Source organism: Corylus avellana, chromosome ca2 (genome assembly GCF_901000735.1).
Source record: "Corylus avellana chromosome ca2, CavTom2PMs-1.0".
Classification (NCBI taxonomy): Eukaryota; Viridiplantae; Streptophyta; class Magnoliopsida; order Fagales; family Betulaceae; genus Corylus; species Corylus avellana.
Window position 1 is genome coordinate 7,329,827 of NC_081542.1, and position 22,076 is coordinate 7,351,902.

The window sequence follows — 22,076 nt, forward strand, 5'->3', positions numbered from 1 at the left end:
TTGTTTTTCTACTTCTACCTTATAGGTACTGGAAGCATTTAATGCCCAAACCTTATGATTTAGAAGATAGAGATACATAAACCTTATATGGTTATTATCGAAAGAGATAAGATATCTCTAACCATTTAGGCAAGAAGTATGTAAAATGTTACACTTGTACATGATCTCAAGAATTTCAAAAATCCTTTTGTTGGTACCTTTAGTGGTATAGTTGGTATGCTTTTCCTTAATGCAGTCCACATAAATACCAAAGATAGTAAATTTCAAGAGTCGTAAAAACTCTGTCATTTATCGACCTTTTATTCTTTATAGAAATATATTTCAATCTCCAATGCCATAACATAAAGGATTTTCTCATTCATAAGACTCTGCTTTATGTCAACATTTATATGCAGAGATTAATTTTTCAAAAATTGGGATCTAGATCAATTTTAAATAGATCATTAATTTAATATTCCACCTAAAAATTTTAATAATGTTCAAACTTGATTTTAACATAACTAAAATAGAAATTAAATTTCTAAAAGAATTGTGGAATATATAAAAAAACATTATTAAGGTCAAAATAATGTAACTTAATTTTTAAAAATTAATCTATAGATCCCAACAACCTCCAATTGTAAACAAGTATTATTTAGAAAACCCTGCATTATGTTGACAACGTGGACCGCTAAACCAAATTCAATCCACATAGTCCTTAGGAGAGTCAATAAAAGAGATTCATGACACACTAGGTGTATGAGATTACCTTTATTTCAAGTCATTTATGATACTTTATGCAATCATTCTTTATAAGCCCATAATTTTCCTTAGTGTAAGAGAAACAAGTATCTTAATTGCCATAACACTTTGTTGGCACCTTGTTCTCATTTATCAATTATTGGATATGATTGCCTATAAAGGTCTTTCCCTTAACATGAGTAACTTTCTTAATTCTCATGTCTTAATCTTTCATCTTCTTGAACACACATGATCAGAAGTTCCTTAATTGATCAGTTATCCTTATGTGTGCACAAGATATTTGAAAAAAATATCATATTTAGATGAGAGAATAAAATTGACCATAATGACTCAAAAACTTAACCTTTAGGGACTTTATAATGAGCTGTTATGTCCTTTATTTTCATAATGTGCTCAAGCACATTTTGAAACTATAAAATGTTTTACTTTAAAGCTTTTCTATTAGGGTGCAGGCCAAAGCCTTATTGGAACTCACTAAATGTTCCTCAATGACCTTTCTTTGGCCCTAAAACATTAAGGAATAAAACCCTAATGCTTTCCTTGATATGAGATTTCATGAACGTTGAAACTTAAGCGATTTAAATCTCTACAATCGTTCATGTTTAATAATCTCATGTGGCGTACTTGATTCCGTGGGAGAAGGTGATTCGTCCACATGAAACGCCAATTCAGTCTCCAAACACCCCAAAGTGAAAAGCACATTTTTCTTTTCAGTCAGGAAAAATTACCACTAGGAATTATTGGAATATAAAATACTAATAATTAAAGTAGTAGGAATACATCCAGTAACCAAGAAAATTTATATACTTTAATGCTATGAAATAATCTTATTTAAATTAACCAATGTTAATTTAATAGTAAATTTCAACCTACCTGTGGGCAAAGGTGCATCACGCATGAAATTTACTCTGTATTAATAAGACAAATAAATTTAGCATTAATAAATAAAATTTTTCGTACCTGTGGGCCTAAGAGAAATTTTATTTTCAATATTAAATTTACTATCTTATTCTAATTAACTCATAAAAATAAAAACGTCCCTGTGGGGATTGGCAAATTAAATTTATGAATTAATTACAACAAGATGTTAATTTTCTTTATGAAGTTCACATATATGATCTTGATGCAATTATCATTATAAAATCGGGATGCTGTGCCTTTCCTAAAATTATTATGATAATCACGACTTCATTAACATCCAATAACTGTATAGATGCCAAAACTAAAGTTCTCAAGAATAAAAGACAAAACCAACATGTCAGTGGGTAAACAGTATTTTTCCAAAGTACAACCGGACAGTGTCCCAGGTAAGTGAAGGGGCGCACAACGGCACACTTAAGTCCCAAGACTTGCCTTGCAAGAGCTTTCCGATTGCAATTTTTGATAGTACCATAAACATTCACCAACACATGAGGCTTAGTTAATTATTCTCAGGTCCAGACATCAAACAATTTATATTTAAACAATTAAAAGAATAAATATATCCTTCAGTTCATGTATTAAAGAAATAATAATTTAATACTGAACAATTTAAATCATAAGATAAATAAAAATGTAACAATAAAGTATCATAAACTGAATAGCCTAATGGTCTTGAAGTGATCTTAGTCCTTTTATCCCTTGAGAACCCAAGTTCTAAACCCACTATGGCCCAAACCGTTTTCCCCTTTTTTTCTTAAAAAAAAAAAAATCTGAATGGGCTATTATATTGGGTCTTTCTTTATCGGGTTGGCTCACTTTATTGGGTTACGAGTCAGCTTACTTAATTTCCCAGCCTTTTTTTAAAAAAATAAAATAAAATAAAAATTTTGGGACTGGGCCAATGGCCCGCATACTGACCCGGTTTCCTTATGGGTTAAAAAACCCTACCCAGATCCTTAACTCCCCAACCCGGAAATACCCCAAACCTAGCCGTCGCCCATCTTTCTTCCCCATATGCCGCCGGCGCTGCCCCAGAACCTTCCTTATGCGACGGCCACCCAGAGCCGCCACCCAACAGCCATCTGAGATCGGCAACCATTAGAGTGGGTCGTCTCATCCAGCCAACAGGCAACTAGTTAGAGTTGCCGCCGTTCTCCTTTCACAGGTGGGCCGCGCCGCTTGCTCCATGCGGCAGCCGTGGAAGGCCACCGCATAGTGGCCCCAGGCGACCAAAATCGCCATTACCCACACAATCTTCCACCAGGATCTTTTGCCGTCACCGTTAATCCTTATGGGCAGCCCGTGATGGACCACTCCTCATTGTACGCGGCAAAATGCCACTGACGGCAGAGGGAACTAGTGGCTCCGTTACCCACAGGCAGCCTGTACGGGATTGCTGCTGCTTGGAGTCACAGGCGGTCTGCATCGGGCCGCCGGCGCTCACCCTATGCGGCCAACGCTGCTGCTGTGAGGATTTAGAAACCGAAGCACACCGGTGGCATTAGTGCCTATGGGTGGGGCTAGAACCAGACTGATTTTGGTCCAAGAGTTCTCGTACAGGGACAAGGGCAATGTGGTCAAGGCTCTCTCCGGCAACATCCAAAAAATTGTTAGTTTTTTAAGTCCAAATAGAACAGTATATCCAAAAGAACCAAAAAAACAAATATTCATATACAAAGCATTCTAGTCTTTCTAGATACTCGTATAAAAGAGAAAAAACAAATTCTCATGCCTTATTGCAATAGTGTGTGAACGAATAATATATAAAAACATAACGTTCACAATAATTATTGGAAAAAACAATTAACTTAATGCTGAACAAATATGGCCTAGAGAAGGCTCTGATACCACATGTAATAATGCAATATATAATTAAATGCTAATTGACAATAAAATTAGCAGTGGAATGAATAATTATATAAATACCTCTAGCCATGCTTTACTCAAATTGAAGAACAGCTTCACAGAAACAAATCTAGAAAACAAAAAATATTGAGAGGTTCTTCTGACCTATGCCTACCTGCAGTGAGTGCCAATTGATGGAATACACATGTCTTATTTATAGGTAGGTCAGGGGACCCTCAATTAGAGATGTTACCTTAATTATTCATCCCATCAATGAATAAAAATCAAATCAATACAGCTAATTGATTCCACAAAAATAAAATCTTTAATGAAATCAAATACTTGTTCCACAAGAATTAAATCAGTGATTTAATTCAGAATATTTGATTGAAATCAAATACTTGTTCCTCAATAATTAAATCAGTAATTTAATTCAGAATATTTGATTTACACAATAAGCTTTAATTGGAATAAATTACTGAACACCGTAATTATATATATTTTATAATTACGATAATATATGTGACATAAGGGACATACTTTAAATGAAATTTCTTACATAATTATCAACATGTCATCTACATATAACAATAGTAAATTATCCATCATATAACTTATCAACAAACACACAATGATCAAAGGAAATAATACCATACTAGTGTTTAACCATAAACTAATAAAAATTCTTATACGATCGTCATAGTGCTTGCTTGAGTCCATATAAACTATTTTTTAACCGACACAACGGCACTAGGGCCTCGTTTGGATTGCGAAATAGACTCATAAAATATAATGGCTATTTATATAGAATAATCATTACTTTGTTTGGTACGGTCATATTCTTGTGAATAATTATTCATATGAGAATAACTAATCTATTACATTGAGGAATAGCTGTTCCTCTAAAAAAAAATTTTGACAAAGTTTTCCAAAAATATAATTTTTTTTTTTTTTTTAAAAAAAACTTAAAAATAATAATAATAAAAAAACCGAAGCTTGCTTGGACTTTGACAAGGCAATGTAAAACGGTAAAACCCCTATGTTGATAAACGCTGCGTTTTGGAGTGAAACGGTAAAACCCCTATGTCACCATGCGGCATAAACGCCGTGCTTCTCTGCTCTAAACCCCTTCTGCTCAGCAACCCCACCGCCATCAGAAGATCGTCGAAAAGCGTAATGGCATCAAAAACCGTAGACGAATCTGACGTCGGAATCTCCTGCTACATCTCAAAGCTCCCTGGCTTTCGTGGCATTCTCAAGCAAAGGTTTTAATAAGAAGTTTGAGTGTTTCGTTTACCTATTTCTTGTTCATGCATTGGAATTATCTGCTTAGAAGTTTTGAGATTTCTGCTCTGCTTGACTGCTGAGAAATGAATGAAAAGTAAACAAACTGAAATTATATGGCTTGATTGATGCTTGTCAATAGTTTCTTTGATATTCTTTTTCCTCTGTTTTTTCTCACTAACCGAACAGTATTTCCAAAAATACTGTCTTTTTCCTTTTATATGTATATGTGAGTGTATCTACGTAGGTCTGCATGTGTCTATATATATGCCTATATATACTTTCTTACAATTTTCTTTGGGTTTGTGGAAGAATTAGCATTAATTCAGTGATTTTAGCTTTCTTGTAAACTTTATAATATTTCTTATGCTGTCATCTTTGTGTTACCATGTATTATAAATCGGTTAAGCAGTTCTATATGATTCTACTTTACTTATAAGACAGTTGTAGAAACACGCCTATGCCATAGGACAGTTGTTTGGTGCTGTATTGTAATTGTATCAAGTTATTTATTTATCTCTCTTTGAATTTGATCTAGGTATTCTGATTTTATTGTAAATGAAGTAGATATGGAAGGGAAGGTTGTTCATTTGACCTCCTTGGATGCCCCACCAGAGGTAATTAGGCTTGAATAGTTGATGGATTCATTTCATTTTATAACTTTAACCATATTTGTTTTGATTATAGTGCAATGTTATATTTATTCAGATTGGTGAGGAAACTGTGACAATGATAGATGATACAGCTAATAATAAAAGTTATGCTTCTGGGATCGATAAGTTTAGATCTCTAGCTGGTGATGCTGATGCCAAGCGTTTGGAAGATTTTATTAGTCAAATTAATTCTGGTGTTGAAGACAGCGTGCGGCCAATTATTCTTTCCCCAGATTCTGATAAATCTCACCGAACGGTTAGTTTTGGAGTTTGACCTCATTCTATTTATTTTTATCTTTTTTGTTAGTACCCAACCTTAACAGGTGGTTTGCTTTTGGGTTGAGGGCTTGAGAGGTTTGGTGAAAGGCTTAATAAGAAAAGAATGCATGTATATGCTTCAGTACATGCTGAAGTCGAACTTAATTGACAGGACCTCAATAGAATTGGTTTGGTTTGCTTTGTTGTCCTGCCACTTTAAGCTTGAACTTGGGTTCCACAGTTGATTGCCAAGTCTAGGTTCGGTTCGATTCTGTTTCAGACTGTACTTAGTAAACTTAAAGTTCAAGTTTCTCTTCTCTGTTAACATATCATTTGTCATTCACTTTTTCTGTCTTTCAGGCAATGCATAATTTTTTTAAGCAGAACTTCAAATTCCTTGTCACCGACGTGGTTGATGGACCAGATGCCTCATCAAAATGTATTCGCGTGAGATTAAATAATGGAGGTCATAACAATAAAGGCAAAAACTCCAAGAAACGGAAAGAAAGAGGTGATAAGCCCTTTGATAGCAGAGGTTCAGAAAATTGGCCGGAAAATGTTGGCAAGTTCCTCAGGTGATAGAGCCGCAGATCCCAGTTTTATTGTGGTTCTCATATACATATTTCTGCCAGTCAAATGTTTGTTAAAGATTTAAACTCTTCATGAATTAAAGAACCAGATCTGGCATGGGTTATATACTATGTTTCGTGTTTGGGACAGCAAAACCATTGAACTTCTGTTGTTAAAATAAAATGCATCAATGTAAGATATGCAATGAGAATTGTTTTGGATCAGGAAGGAAATTAATAGGTAATGTAGGAGAAGCATTTCTTCTTTGCTCATTAAAGATTTTTACCTTCGAAAGCTCCCTTATTCATGCCATGGTGTGTTTTAGGTGGTTTTTGAACAAAAGCTGAAATATTCTTTCAATATAAATACTCAGATTTCATCTGTACAAGGAGAATAAGGAGACACAGGAGGCCTTAGGACTGATGGGAAAGATGCTTGGCATCCAGGTATGTCAAATTCTTTTGTATTGGAAATGAATTAGCTTTGGCCTGCTTGCTAGAATGGAATATAAGGATCGTCATGATAACCAAAGAGTTATTCCAGAGCTTCTTCTTCTTCTTCTTCTTCTTCTTCTTTATTATTATTATTATCCCCATCTTTTTGTCTTCTTTTTCTCTGACTATCGGCTCTGATCTATGGTTTGTGGGACATTTTTCTCCACTTAGATTTGGTGTTGGGGCATGAAACCTTTGTTTGACACAGCTTTGGACGGTTGTTGAATTTTCTTGGTTCTTGTCTTCAGTAAGCACAAGGAATTGTTTTTTGATAAGTGAGGAATAACTTTATTAGATGCATTTGGTTATGGAACTCACTATGTATGAGATATCATTAAAAGCGTAAGGCACCCTATGTACATAGGAAGTATACAAGAGAAGCCGCCTCGTTTGGCAATGCTTTTTAGGACAGTTTTTTTTTGTTGCTTTTTTAGCAAAAAAGCAGAACAACTCATTAACTTAACACACAAAACACTCAAAATTACTTTTACCATTATTGCACATCACAACCCAAAAAAAAAAAACATTTAAAATGTTTTATCAAACGAACCCTATGGGTTTTGTATCTTATCACTGTCTTTTCTCTGTTGCTCTCTTCTTTGCATATACACTTAAACATTGTTAAACATAGATGTTTGATACGATGATTCCACAATCATGCACACATGCATGATATATCTGTGGCCTTGTGCCTTTAATTTTGTTGATTAGCTGTATCCAGTGACCTGCCTCTGTATCTTTGTCCAATCATGGGTTCTGATGGTCATTTGTTGCATATTTTGATGACCTTTTTTTCAGTCAGTGCTCAAATGTAAAACTTGATAATCATGTTTATTTAACATATTCCTCCTGAGTTCATTGGTATGTTTTTCACAGCCAAGGTCATTTGGGTTCTCGGGTACGAAGGATAAGCGCTCAATCTCAACTCAAAGGGTAATTCATTCTTGCCATTCCTGCTCCTCATGCCCTTTGGATGTTGTTTGCTTATTTTTTTCTTTTTTGATCTAGAAGATATGTTCATTTTTCAGTTCTTTATTAAACCCTCAAGCTCCAATCAGTCCTTCCCTTAGGTTATTGTCCCAACAAATAAATAATTGTAGGAGTGAAATCTTAATATCATTCGAAAAAGTGAGAGCAGTAAGTCCAAGGAAATAAACTAAGGAAAAATACGTATTGTTATGGGATCAAATAAAGGGTTTCACGAATAAAAGCGCTAAGGCTACAACTAGTCCAACCCCAGGTCCAATAGAAGCAAGACTTGGTTGTCTTTAACCACACAACAGTATGAGGCATTAATTTGGTTAGATTGAAAATGAACACAATCAAGTGATCCCTTAGTAACACTGCTAGCATTTGAATAATGATCCTTATGCTGCACCAAATATGTGCCTCTGTCTATGAAATGCATAACTTTCCCTAGTGGCACGCTTCCCTGCTTTTTAGAATGCCTTGGTATGGTGAATCATCTCTTACAGATTCTGTATAATGTGGAAAGTGAAAAAAAAAATGTATTAGGCATGACCCTTTTTGATAAGTAATTGGAAAATATCATTAAAAGCGTAAAGGCACCCCTAAGTACACATGAAGTATACAGGAGGTAGTACCTAACTAGAAGGAACAAAAAACCAAGGAAATCACTATAACTCACTATTAAAGGAGAAATATAAGCAACTGTCCAAAGATACAAAGTTTTGAAGAAAAAAGACTTAATTGTGATGTGGTAAGGCATGGCCCTTAGAAAATGTAAGGCATTAGACACAGAAGCTCAAATGTAAATGAATTGTGACGTGAGTGTTTGTGCCTCAAGAGCATTTGGAACTTTGCGAGTTTCACAATACTATAATAACAATTGACGTGTTCTGCCTCTAGGTGTGTATTTGTGGACTTAGGGCCAGTTTCGTAGGGCGGAGCTTTTGTAGTAAGAAAGTAGAAGCAGCTTTTAGAAGGTACCCTTGGATGGCTTCTCAAGAGTTGCCTTAAAAAGCCCAAGCAACTTTGCGAATGCTGTGAAAGTAGCTTCTACTTTTTAAAGCTGAAGCAAAGGAGAGAAGGCATGGAAAGCCCTACCAAATGGGGTCTTAATTATGTGACCATAAATTCTTTGTTTGATTGAAACAAGGATTTTTCATGTAAGGAAAAATGGGTAATGCAAAACCAACCCTAATAAATTCATGCAGCTCCATGATAGTGATTACCACGGCATAAGATTCTACATGGAGTTATTCCACATAGATGCCTTTTTCTGTTTATGTTGTTGTGGGGATATCTTTTCAGGAGTCCTTTATGGTTGTTGACTGAACAGAGTAGAGTTTTGCTTTGTCAAGAGCGTGATTGATGTAAACTAGAATAAAGAGATTACTCGTTAAATGGATTAGACAGATATAGGCCTGCTGAAAAATAGAAAATATGTGCTATGTTGTTTACACTTGTGATGCATCGAATAATAACTATGCATTGTTACATATCTGCTGTTTGATGTACTCTTGAACTGAAAGCATTCCGTGCCCTTTATTTTTTATTTTTAAAAATAGTTACTACATTGTTTTACTTATCAAAAAAAAAAAGTTGTCAATGAGGTTTAACTCAAATAACTCCTCCCCCTTCAAGAACCAAGTGCTTGTTGAGGTCATGTGTTTAGACCCACTGGGCACATATATAACTTACCAGAATAGTTACTTTATTGCAAAAAAGTTTTCTGCTTTTTTATATTCATGCAAGGACCTATGCTTAACAGATTCCCTTTCATGTTAATGTAACATAAGCCAGGCCTCCAAATAATCAGCATCAGATATGTATCTCTTTAGTTTGTGCTTTAAAGAAGCTGAAATCTTCCTATTGCATGCCAGTGCTAAGTGGTTTCTATGACTAAATGTTAGATTGTCTCATCTTCTATGAGATAATAGAGAAGAATTACACTTCTTTGGTTATACTCTTAGGACATGCTCTCAGACCAAGAAAAAAAAAACCAAGTAATAAAAATATACCTAAGAGTGTTTTCTCATGTATTTTTACTAATCATATATTTTTCTCCCTTTTTGTCTTTCATTCCCTAATAAATAGGCTGGTCTGGATTTCTTCTTTTTAAGGTTGTAATAATTTTTCAAAAGTTGTGATGTTGTCATCAGTTCTGATTATAATATAATTGTCTGCTAGCATGGGGAAAGGAAATTCTTGAGTTGAGGCCATGCAGTTATGGGCAATTCCTAGTCATAAGCAGAGTAACCCCGGATGTAGACCACGATACTGAGAGAGGCCATTGTGGTAATATTATATGGTCCACAACCTGCTGATTTGCGTATACAGAAGTCTGTACATGTATGGTACACAAACCTGCTGATTTGGTCTCCAGTATAGAACATGATACTGAGCGGCCTTTTTGGTAATATTATATGGTCCACAACCTGCTAATTTGCTTATACAGAAGTCTGTATATCTATGTTTGTAGAGATCGAAAATCTTTAAATAAATTGCAAATAATCCACAAGAGCTTGTGGAGTGGTGGTCTCTATGCATTGAATCCAAGTTCCACATCCAAGTTTTAAGTTCCTATTCTTTCAAAGCTATTCTATATTAGTGAAAAAAAAGATGAATTCGTGCCCATTTTTTTGATGAATTATAATTTATTGAAGAAGAAGAAAGGCTCGTGTACATGAAAAGAATACAAGAGAAGCAACCACCCTAATGGGATCGAAAATCTAAAAAGGTAGCAAGATCTACAATACTAGAGGAAGAGAAATTAGGAGCAAAAGTTACAGCCCAATCTAAAAGGGAGCTCAAGAAGGAGGATTTTAGTTGTAGCACATTAGATTCGCGGTCTTCGAAAAGATGTCGATTTCTTTCTCTCCAAATGCTCCACATTAGTAAAGTAGGGATGGCTTCCCATATAGCCAGATGAATTCATGCCCATTGAAATCAGTTCACAAGTTATCTTGGTTAAATATGAATTTACCATATCTGCAGATTAAATGGGTTGGCAAATTAAATTGTCCATGAGCACAGTAAAGAGGAGTTGGTAGCTTGTCCCATGGGTCATGTTCCTTTGCCATAAAAAGCTGCCCGAGAATCATACTCCTGATTTATTTACATTTCAAGTGTTGCAAATTTATCTGTTTGATAATATTAGTTGCTTCTCCACATCTTTTTTAATCTAAGTCTGGGCATTTGAAGTACAAGTGGTAGCTGAAAGATGTTGACTACTTAAAAATGACACTTCATTTGGACTCAGATGCCTTCAGTAGAGTAGTTCTTTTTTGTTTTTCCAGGTAACTGTTTTCAAGCAGCATGCAACTAAATTAGCCGCTCTTAATGAAAGGTTGATTGGTATCAAAGTCGGTGACTTCTGGTAAGGTTGATGAGTTCTAATATCTTGGTTTTCCTGCCTTTTTGGTGCACAATGCATTCATACGTTAGAGCTGTATTATTGTCCAGCTATGTCAAGGAAGGACTTCTTCTTGGCCAGCTCATGGGAAACAGATTTACAGTCACATTGCGGTAGAGGTTTTTCCTTAATCGAATTATATTTTCATTAATCCATGTGGTATTCTCATGGTTCAACATCTTCTGTTTTCCACTCACTGCACTCACCTATCTTCTCAGAGGGGTTGTTGCAGATTCTGAAGATAGCATCAAAGCATCTGCAGATGCCTTGGGAAGGCTTGGGTTTATAAACTACTTTGGTTTACAAGTACTTTCTTAGTCATCATTTGCTTTATTGTCTGGCCTAAGATTCCTTATACAGTTGGTCATTCTCATCTGCTTAAACACAGCCTAAGATATCCCATGCTACACACCTTATGCTTGTAAGGTAGATGCACTGCTCCTTTGAATGTAAAACCATACCAATTTCAACCAAAGATCGATTTTGTAAAATCAAATAATTAATTTTAACGTAGACATATCTGCGGTGTTGGTGCATGCCTTATTGTCTCTCAAAAGTGTTTTACTCTTCAATTCATCCAAAAATAAAAATGGTATTTTAGAGTCTCCAACACATTTCTGACATTGACCTAGCTCCTTTTCAGAAGTGTACTTGTCATTTGAAAAAAAAGTATATTAATTTTGGATTATGTTGGAAGTCTATAGTTGACCTCATTAGACCTGTTTGTGTTGATGAGATCTTGTTTCTATTAAAATAGAGAAGTCTGACATTTAAAGGCATTGGTTAATGGTTACTGCAATCTTTTTTGCTGGTGTCAGTTGGTGCTGAAGTCCCTTAGAACTGCATGACTTGGACCACCTAAGGGACCAAAAAGCTTAGTCTCTGAATGTATAGGGGTCAGTTTTTGTTTCTTGGCAAAAAATTTATTGAAATGTGTGTAAATGAAATCAGCGTTTTGGAAGTGGTTCTGTGCCAACTCACCTAATTGGAGCTACATTACTTCGAGGAGAGTGGAAGGCTGTTGTAAGCATGATTCTTGATCCAAGAGAAGGGGATATCCTTTTATTGTTTCGGTATTTTGTGAGGCAAATTTTTATACTCACCTATTTCTGACTCAAGTGGTTTTTCACATTCTCTATGGCATTACAAGAACAATTTCCACATGTTTTTCTTAACTGAAATTTTAATACAACGAGATGCAGTAGCAAAGGCACGGGAATATTACAAGGAAAGTAATGATATCGAAGGGACTCTGAGGCAGTTACCTCGACATCTGGTCGCTGAAAGGGCTATAGTAAGATTTCAACTTTGGTTGCTTATGATAGCTTTCTTCTTCTTGGCTTCTGCTAATATTTAATGTTTTCATTATCCTTTTCTGTATACTAGTTTCTTGTAATCTAATTTGTCCGGTATGTTGACTTTTCCTTTCCTACAATATCTTCACTGCAATGCCTGTTGGTGGTTTCCCATGTCTATTTGATGGCCATATATTCTACTTGATAGTTCTGAAGAAAGATTCTTGTCAGTCCTGATAAAAGTTGCACTGTCTTCATTATAATCTCATACAGCTGCAGTGCTTGAAGAAATGTCCTGGGAACTACTTGCAGGCTCTGAAATCGATACCTAGGACTTTGAGAATGATGTAAGTGATTATCCCAGTGTGTATCACACACTGCCTTTTCCAGTTCTAAACTACCTAGTCCCATTGTGATCCTACCCCATCCCATCCCTAAAAAACATTGAGGCCTCCACATTGGCCATTATGTTGCAGGTCATATTTGTGGCTTCCCCTTTTTCCATTTTTCTTGTCTCATTCAAACACCTAGATCTACTCTTCCTTTTCTGTTTAACTACTCTTCCTTTATTATTCTCTTTTTTAATTTCCCTGTTTTCCTTTTTTTTTTTTTTACCAATACTGTACAATGTTGTTTTGATTATGATGTATGGCTCACATAAGGTCTAATGGATCCTACATTAACGGAGATGAACAAAAGGACTAAATTGACATCAGTTTGAAAGTTAAGGATGACTTGCTAAAATTAAATAAGAGGGGCCAAATTGACAACTACTCGAAACTTAGAGGGACCCAAATCTAACTTAGTCTTTAATTTTGTATCTTTTCCCATAAATTTATGAGAAGGTTTATGTGTCCATTTTGTTATCCTTGGACATTGGTTTATGAATATTTATGTTTTGGTGAGCGGCACTCTGACGGGCTTCTTTAGTAGTTCCCGTGGCTGGAGACAGGGAGACCCTCTGTTTTCGTATTTGTTTATTATTGTTATGGAGGCATTAAGTAGAATGTTTTCTGCAATGGTGAGCGGGGGTCTATTTTTAGGCTTTTCAGTGGGATTTAGGAATGTTGATGCTAAACATTTCCCACCTTGCAAGGCAAATCTAGATCATCTTCGCAATGAATTTCCATTGTTTATTCATATGCTTTTTTATTTTTTTATTTTTTATAAGTAATGTTGTATATACCAAAAAGCGCAGAAGGGGCGCTAAATAAGCTCTAAATATTCATATGCATTGAAGCAATTTTAGGGTTGAGAATTAATCTGGTTAAATCAGAGTTGGTTCCCATTGGCAACGTCAACAATGTGGAAGGTTTAGCTAACATTTTGGGTTGTAGGGTTTCTTCTCTACCTTTGAAATATCTAGGCCTTTCGCTGGGAGCTTCGTTTAAGGCCAAATCTATTTGGGATAGCATTATTGAGAAGATAGAGCGTTGTTTGGAAGGATGGAAGATGATGTATTTATCAAAGGGTGGGAGGGCAACCTTGATCAAAATTACTTTATCTAATATGCCTACTTACTTGCATAGAGAAGTTCCAATGAGACTTTTTGTGGGGTGGTATTGGTGATGAGTTTAAATTTCATTTGGTTAGTTGGCCTAAGGTGTGTTCTCTGAACTTTGGTCTTTGAAGGAGGGTTGGGGGTCCGTAATTTACTTTCATTCAATTGAGCGCTGTTGGGGAAGTGGCTTTGGTGTTACGTTCGTGAGAGAGATGCCTTATAGAAGGTGGTTGGTGATTCTAAATATGGTACCGTGTGGGGTGGGTGGTGTTCTAATAATGTTCACGGGGCGTATGGGGTGGGTTTTGGAAGAATATATTTTCTTTAATTTTTTTATAATTTTTTTATAAGTAATCAAGATATCATTAAAAGCGTAAGGCACTTCCAAGTACCTAGGAAGCATACAAGAGAAAACACATAGCTAGAAGAAGAAAAAAGAACAAGAAAACCATGAAAACTTAGGACCAAAGGAAAAATTTAAGTAGCTATCCTCAAATAAAGAATATTGACAAAGAAAGACTTAAGCTCTTCCATCGTCCTCTCACGATTTTCGAAACTCCTATCATTCATTTCCCTCCAAATACGCCATAAAATACAAGAAGGCACCATCTTCCACACAACAACACTTCGAGAGCTACTAGTAGTCCATCAACATGCATACAAGTCAAAAACTCTTCTAGGAATAACCCAAGAAAGCCCAAAGAGATTGAAGAAAGCATTCCATAAGGCACACGCCAGCTCACAATGGGGCTTTGAAAGAATATCAGGAGGGGTTGGGGGAGTTTTATAGTCACACTAGTTTTGAGGTTGGTGATGGCTCCATGATTAGATTGTGGTATGATGTGTGGTATGGGGATTAGGCCCTCAAGGTAGCTTTTTCATACTTGTTTCTTTTGATCCGTCGGAAGGATGCTCTTGTGGCAGATCCTTTGGAGTTTTCTAGTGACTCATTAATGTAATATTAGCTTTTTCAGAGCGGTTTGAGATTAGGAGGTGAATCTCTTTACCTCGTTCTTCAATTTGTTATACTTAGATTTAAACGGGTGGTGAAGACAACCTTTATTGGGTACCTTCCAAGAGAGGGTTGTTTGAGGTTAAATCATACTACAATGTCCTTGTTCCTCACGATAGCACTCATTTCCCTTGGAGGAGTGTTTGGCAGAATAAGGCTCCTCTGAGAGTGGTTTTCTTTTCTTGGTCGGCTGTGTTAGGGAAGATTTTAACCATTTATAATCTTAGAAAGCGACATCTCATCGTAGTTGATTGGTGTTGTTTGTGTAAGAACAATGGGTAGTCAGTGGATCACCTTTTACTACATGGTGAGATAGCTAATGCCCTACGGAATACCATCTTTAGCCTTGTAGGGTTGCTGTGGGTTATGCCTCGTTATTCATTAAGTGGTAGATATTTTTGCTTGCTTGATAGGGTTTTTTTGGTAGAAGTCAGAAGAATATTATGCGGAAGATGGTTCCGTCTTGCCTTATGTGGTGCATTTGGAGGGAGAGAAATGATAGGAGTTTTAAAGAATGTGAATGGACAGTAGAGGAGCTTAAGGATTTTTTCTTTAAGACTCTATATCACTGGACAGTTGCCATGGACTTAAAACATTTCTAACTTTCTTGTTTTTCTTGATTTTTCTTCTTCTACTAGCTATGGGTTTCTCTTGTATACTTTCCGTGTACTTGGGCTGCGCCTTTGCGCTTTATAATAAATTGCGTTTACTTATATATATAAAATTTCTCATGTACTCTCATAATTACATAACGAAATATTTTTGGGTGCCAGAAATGTTACCCAAATGGTGTAACAAACTAGTTAGTTATGCATTAATGCCACAGGTTTAACTTGTGCATCTAATCATGTTCACGAGTTTTATGTTTATGAAATCCCAGTTACCTGCTGTTGCTAATACTGGCACTAGTGTTTGCTTTCTTGTGAAAATGATACAAATTCCCCATGTTGGTGAAAGTTCAGTTGCCCAAAGAGTGAAGGTGGATTTTATGGTTGATTCTGCTTCTTAGATTTTAGCTGGGAGGGAATATTTGCTTCTAGTTACAAAAAAACTTTATGATTTGTAGATAGTGGCAAATGTTTTACTCCAGTACAAAGTTGTCAAGAAGAGTTCCAATCCTTTGGCATCTAAATCTTTCTCTTTTGGACAAAATTCATAAAATTTTAACAGGAAAGAGCCTATTACTGCTGGCATTGGCCTCCTGCAGGCAACGAACTTGATTATGTGAATGAAAACATCAATTCACTGCTGCATGAAACTGGTAAATTGTTATAGATATCTGAGAAAAAGAAACTAATAGAAATATGCAGTAATGCCAAGATAACTCAATACAATCTTTATCATTTCACATGGGGATTAGCACCATGTTTGGGGGTGGGGGAATGGGGAGGGAAAGGAAGAGGGTGGAGGGAAAAGGGTTGGAGGATAGTTTGTTTCCTTTCTTTGGTTGGGTGGAAAGTGAGGGGAGGGAGGGTAGGAGGGATTCCCTTTCCCTCTGAGCCTACCATTGTGTTTCCTCAAATTGGGAGGAAATGAAGGCACGGGGAGAAAAAGAATGCTTAATTTTCAATTGTTGTGGGACCCATTAATACAATTCCATTTTCCTCGAATTTGCTCTAAGCGACCAAAAAGTTGAAGGGAATCTTCCCTTTTGTTCCCTTCCTCTCTTTCCTTTCTGTTCTGCCCCTTCTCTTGAAACCAAACCCTAGTGTAGAGATACCAGGAGAAATTCAAATCTCTGCTTATTCTGTGCTCTCTCTCTCTCTCTCTCTCTCACACACACACACACACACACACACACAGACAGACACAATGAAGAGAGAGGCCAGACTATATCATTAAACCTCAAACTTTTTTGATTTCCAACTTTTGTAATGTTATACTCCCTTAATGTCCAGGTATGTACATAGTTACCAAAGCTATTTGTGGAACCATGCAGCAAGCATGAGAGTGCAAAAATATGGTATGCTATCATTTGTATTTCAGAGTATAAATTTCTGGGGCCTTTCTGTACGCATATGCATAAAAAAATGTGATGTTATGTTGTCATGCCATCATCTTTATTGCCGAGACTATTACAAATAGTTTGTCACTTTTCATTTTCTAATCTTTATTTTTCTTTCAATCTTATTCCACCATGTCCAGGAGCTGACCAAGTTGTGTTGGGAGACTTGGTATATTGTAAAGGAGATGATACTGAAAGGGTGACAGGATGTGTCAATTCTGAATGCGAAGATGACAACGGCAATGATGCATGTGATTCTAATAATCTAGATGAAATTGCTGGAGCAGATCTTCCAGAAGAAATAAACAATAGTGTGAAGGTTTGATATTCTATCATAGACCTATAATTCAAAGTTTTCTACTATTAATACCCAACATATCGATTAGGATTCTCAAGTAGCATCTCTTTCTGGTTCAGGTCGGTATAATGCTTTTTCCTCCGAAGTTGTACATAGTGTTTTATAGTTAAGCAACTCCTTGATATCTGAAATATTTTTAAGATGCTAAAGCTTTAATTATTTTCTTATACAATTTCTCACCATTTTACATGGCCCTGCAAAATATTATTTTGGAGAGATCTGATTACATAATTTGCGTCTTACAAGGAAGAAATACAAATTCATTAGTTGTTCACTTATCAAAAAGGGGAGAAAAGAAAACAGAAACAAAATATCTGCTAGTGAGACCATCAGTGAGCTTCTTGAGACATTTCCATACTAATAGCCAACCTAACTTGTAAGGTGTGCCTTTGGGAGTATCTCCTCTGGTTTAGTTTTGTACAATTCTTTTTCCTTTGTTGTCCTATGCGTGTTTTCTCTAGTGAAACTAGCTCTCAAATCTAAACCGAGGGTTCTTTGCATTCATAGTTTAATCTATTCACATCTTAAAATGTAAATTATGTTTAGTTAGATTTTTATCCAGAATCATTTCATTTCACACTGCCCAGTGAGATTTGATGTAGAAGAAATCTAAACATGTAATTGTTTTGTGTTTCTCAAGTTACAAGAAAGAACTATAAATCCATTTCATTCGGTAGAAATAAATTTGCTGATGTTCAAAGTTGCCTATTGGTTCTTTAAGCATATAGGAGATAAAAAAGAACCAGCTGATAATTAATGACTGTGTGTACATGGTTGTTGAATGCTATAACTAATTGGTGAGAGCTCTGAAGCTGGGTGCTACCCAAAATGAAAATTACTATTAGGCTTGTCATTAGGTACAGGGCCTGAAGCTGACGAAAATTAGCTGGATTCTGGTCGGCATTAGAGGACGCTGGCGGAGATAAAGACCTTCTTCAAGACTCTTTACCAGTGGATAACTGTCTATGATTGTTTAAATATTTCTAATTTTCCTGATCTTCTTGCTCTTTTGGGTTTTTTCTGGTTAGGTGTTTCTCTTGTATACTTCCTTTTTTACTTAGATTGTGCCCTTTCCCACATAAATTTTTTGAGTACTTATATATAAAAAAAGGATATGCAAATATTATTTTATCTCATTTTGACTCATGGAAACTAAATGTGAATGGTATTTTGGGCCATCAGCTACTCCACTACTTATGTCAATATTTATGCTTTATATAAGGTGAGGATCTTAAGAGAGCTTTGCTTCTTCACGTCTGGCAGGTTGTAACAGCAGAAGATATCCTTACTGGAAATTATACAATTGATGATGTTGTACTCCCTATGCCTGGGTGAGGGAAGACTAACCTTTTCTCACCTGGTTTGACATTATTCAGATTGTTTCTATCTTGTCTGACTTGTTTGTTGGCTGTTTTTGCAGTTCAAGGGTAATTTATCCAGCTAACGACATTGCCAATGTCTATCATGATTTGGCAAAAAAGGTTAGTTGTATTTTACTGATGTTATCCTTATGATACAATTTTATCATTTTCTGTTTCACTATTTCTTGGTACTTGGGAATAGTAGTATTTGAGCTGCTGGGCTGGCACATCAACAGATTACCTACATATTGCAGGCATAAGTTAGGTTTGTCTCCAAAATGAAACCTGCTGGACCTTGTGACTTCTGTAACGTAACATGCTGCCAAACCTGGTCTTATTGACATTATTAGTAAAACGTATAATCTCTAAGTTGAGCAATTTACATGTTAGTGGTCTGCCCAATTTAATGCATCTCTACCTCTTAGGTTAAGCATGCATCTTTTTGTGAAGATAAGTATGAAACTGAGAAGAATAAAGACCAAAACCTTGATCTTGGCCAAAGGGCTGAGAAAGGTGTGTGGCCTAGTACCTAGCTCTTGGGATAAAGTAATCAACTTGTCTATTCTCTAGATGTGTAGTAAATGCCTGATTACAGCAGCAAGCCAACTGGAAAATAGTATATTCAAAGACAAGTGTCGGGATGCAATTAACCAATCAGAATATAGATTGGCTTGACCTTGAAGTACAGGCATTTGAGGGAAGTGCAAACCGTTACACAAACAGGATATATTGATACTGTTTGGTGTAGATGAGACCATGGTATTTGTTTGTGATGCAGAATTAAAAAGTATGCTTTTTCTTGGGTCCATTTCATTTTTCATTAGTTTTCCAAGATATGGCTTTATCTTATGAGTACTTTACCAAATAAAAAAAAGGCTTTAGTTAGTGATATGGCAGTTAAATAAAAGTCGGACCTATAGGAAAATGGTTTGGAATTAAAATGTTTCTTAGGATGAGCGTTATATAGACTGGATATAAGAATGAAAAATGAGGGAGTATTAGATGGGAACAAGATACTGAGGAGTGACAGGCATCTTTGTCTTGGATGGTTCATGTACATTTTTGGGGAAAAACTAGATCATGGTAGAAAAAGTGGAAAATTGCTTTGTGATGTTGTGTGGTTGGTGTCTTCTTTTCAAATTATGGGTATATACTTTTTTATAAAACGATTAATAGGATATCAATGCCTTGGACACAAATACAACTGCCACAGCTGCTGTGTCAGTATCACCATGCCCAATTTCAGGCAATAAGCAACTTGGGTTGATTTGGGAGCACTTTTATCCTTTTGTTATTCCCTTATATATAGGTGATATATCCTTTTTCTAGTTAACTGTTGTTTAATGTGTTTATCAGGATGTAATCAGCTTGATGGAGAGTGTACATAGTGTCAAGTATGTCACCAAAAACTTTCCTCGAATTCGCCCTCTCTCTCTCTCTCTCTCTCTCTCTCTCTCTTGTTTGGTTAGTTCTTATTGGAGCTCTGCATGTGTGCGATTTTAGGGAATTCTCAATAACTGATATGACTGGAAGTTATAGGCGGGTTTTTCAAAGGCCAATTGACTTTGATTGGTATGCCCTTTTATTTTATAATATAAAAATAATGTATGTTGATTTTCAGATAATATTCATAAAAGTTTTCTTTCCGTTGTTGCAGGGAGTTACTCACATATACTGATGGTAATATACCATTAGTGGAGACGGATTTGGACAAATTTGCGAAGTCTAAACCTGTGAAGATGGTCAGAATGGAGGGCCCTGCCAATGGAAATGAGGACACCAATCTGTTGGATTGTAGAAAACAATCAGAGAGCGTTGAAAATGATATAAAGCTTCAATCAGATGAAAATGAAGCGAAGGGTGAGAGAGATGCCCAGCTTGCTCTCAAGTTGAGCTTTACCCTCCCAGCATCTTGTTATGCAACAATGGCCATAAGAGAGCTTCTTAAGACGTCAACATCTGTATGTACTTTACTGCAGTTTTTATTATTGCCAATTGGCCTTTTTAATATTACTTTCTAATTACTAGTAGAAACTTCTAAGAGCCATATTTCTTGTCTATCGTAAGGGCCACATTTGTTTAATATGCCAGCTTCCATATGCATTGAGTGGTAGTAAGTGCACTTGCAGCATTGCTATTTAAAGGATGCTATAGTGTAGATCTGTGGTATTGAATCTAGCCTGTGCTTAACCAACATCAACTCTACCCTGTATCGATCTTAAAGTTAGGAATATTATTACTTCAGACCCATCTAACCCTATTTAGTAATATGTATGGAACCCGTCCATCCATGTATGCTTAGGGCAGGCATGTATGCTTAGGGCAGGCTTGATACATGACTGGATTAGCAATTGTTTGTAAATATATATAAGTTTTATTTGTATGTTTAATAAAAGAAGACGTACATAACTAATCCCAGGAACCCAAACTAAAATCAGATTTGAAAGCTCCCACCTGCAACTAGTTATGGAAACTGCAAGCCTTTACTTTTGTTGCAGGTTTACATACATATCAATTAACTCATTATTTACTGCTGCAGGTTGCATTTCACAAAACGTTAAACTAGTGAGCTCGATGCGACTCGGTTTACGGGCATACAAGACATCCCCCAATGGTGTTGTTTCCGAGTAAGCACTAATTAATGCCCCAAGGAAGAACAGCCAGAGGATAAAACAAGGACCACTTGACCGCTATACGATACAAATTTTACCTTGTTGAATGTATATGGTCGTTTGTTGTTTTATGAAAACTCTCTCTCTCTATCTATCTATCTATCCATGTTTGCTGATTTAACACATTCACTTGTGATAGCAAAACTGAACTATGTTTTCCAGTACCTTACTGGGACTGTCGAAGTGGAACCAATAGACATTTTGTCAAATGATTTGGTTCTTTTTTCTACCCAACCATGGTTTTGCAGCCGAATTTCTTCTCTCTCTAAATTTTTCCTGATTTTTTACGACCTTGAATTGGGTTTTTTGGAACTCATGCAAACGATTGTTAATGATCGAGGCTAACCAAGAGGACGATGATGGGGAACTGGGAATGTTGTTAATGGAAGAAAAAGGCTTGCCGAAGCAACTTCCAAACATGACTGTTGAGGACAAAAGTATTTCATAACGGGGTAGGATTGTTATCAACTTATATTAGATGCAAATAAAATAATATCTCTTACGAGATATTTAGGGTAATAGTATTTCAATTATATCCTTTTGAATAATGTCAAGTTGGCAAGGTGATTTGCAGGGGATATCATATTTGTAAGGGTTTTAGCATCTTGTAAAGGTTTCTCTATAAAACCCTACGTTTCTTGAATAATAGCATCATGTAATATTTCAGTCAAAATATATTTTTTCATCTTGTATTACAATTAGGAAGCCATGGCTCTCTCAAAGCAGCC

The 22,076-nt window shown here is 36.0% G+C and overlaps 1 protein-coding gene across 2 annotated transcripts; it reads left to right on the plus strand.

Annotated features, from left to right (window-relative positions):
- Window positions 1-4,587: 4,587 nt before the first annotated feature.
- LOC132168832 (multisubstrate pseudouridine synthase 7) lies at window positions 4,588-21,582 on the plus strand. 2 transcript variants are annotated; one of them, XM_059579888.1, is made up of 20 exons: window positions 4,588-4,772; window positions 5,330-5,408; window positions 5,500-5,700; window positions 6,063-6,277; window positions 6,646-6,718; window positions 7,643-7,699; window positions 11,029-11,108; window positions 11,195-11,257; window positions 11,363-11,450; window positions 12,096-12,198; window positions 12,335-12,438; window positions 12,713-12,786; window positions 16,851-16,915; window positions 17,098-17,276; window positions 18,579-18,646; window positions 18,736-18,796; window positions 20,033-20,070; window positions 20,180-20,248; window positions 20,334-20,637; window positions 21,216-21,582. In XM_059579888.1, exons 1-20 carry the CDS (start codon window positions 4,591-4,593, stop codon window positions 21,240-21,242), a joined length of 2,130 nt encoding a protein of 709 aa, XP_059435871.1. In that variant the 5' UTR covers window positions 4,588-4,590; the 3' UTR covers window positions 21,243-21,582. The 2 variants fall into 2 exon arrangements, 1 of the variants encoding a protein (XP_059435871.1); XR_009438932.1 differs by lacking the exon at window positions 21,216-21,582 and having other exon boundaries at window positions 18,736-18,795; window positions 20,031-20,070; window positions 20,334-20,356.
- The last annotated feature ends 494 nt before the right edge of the window (window positions 21,583-22,076 follow it).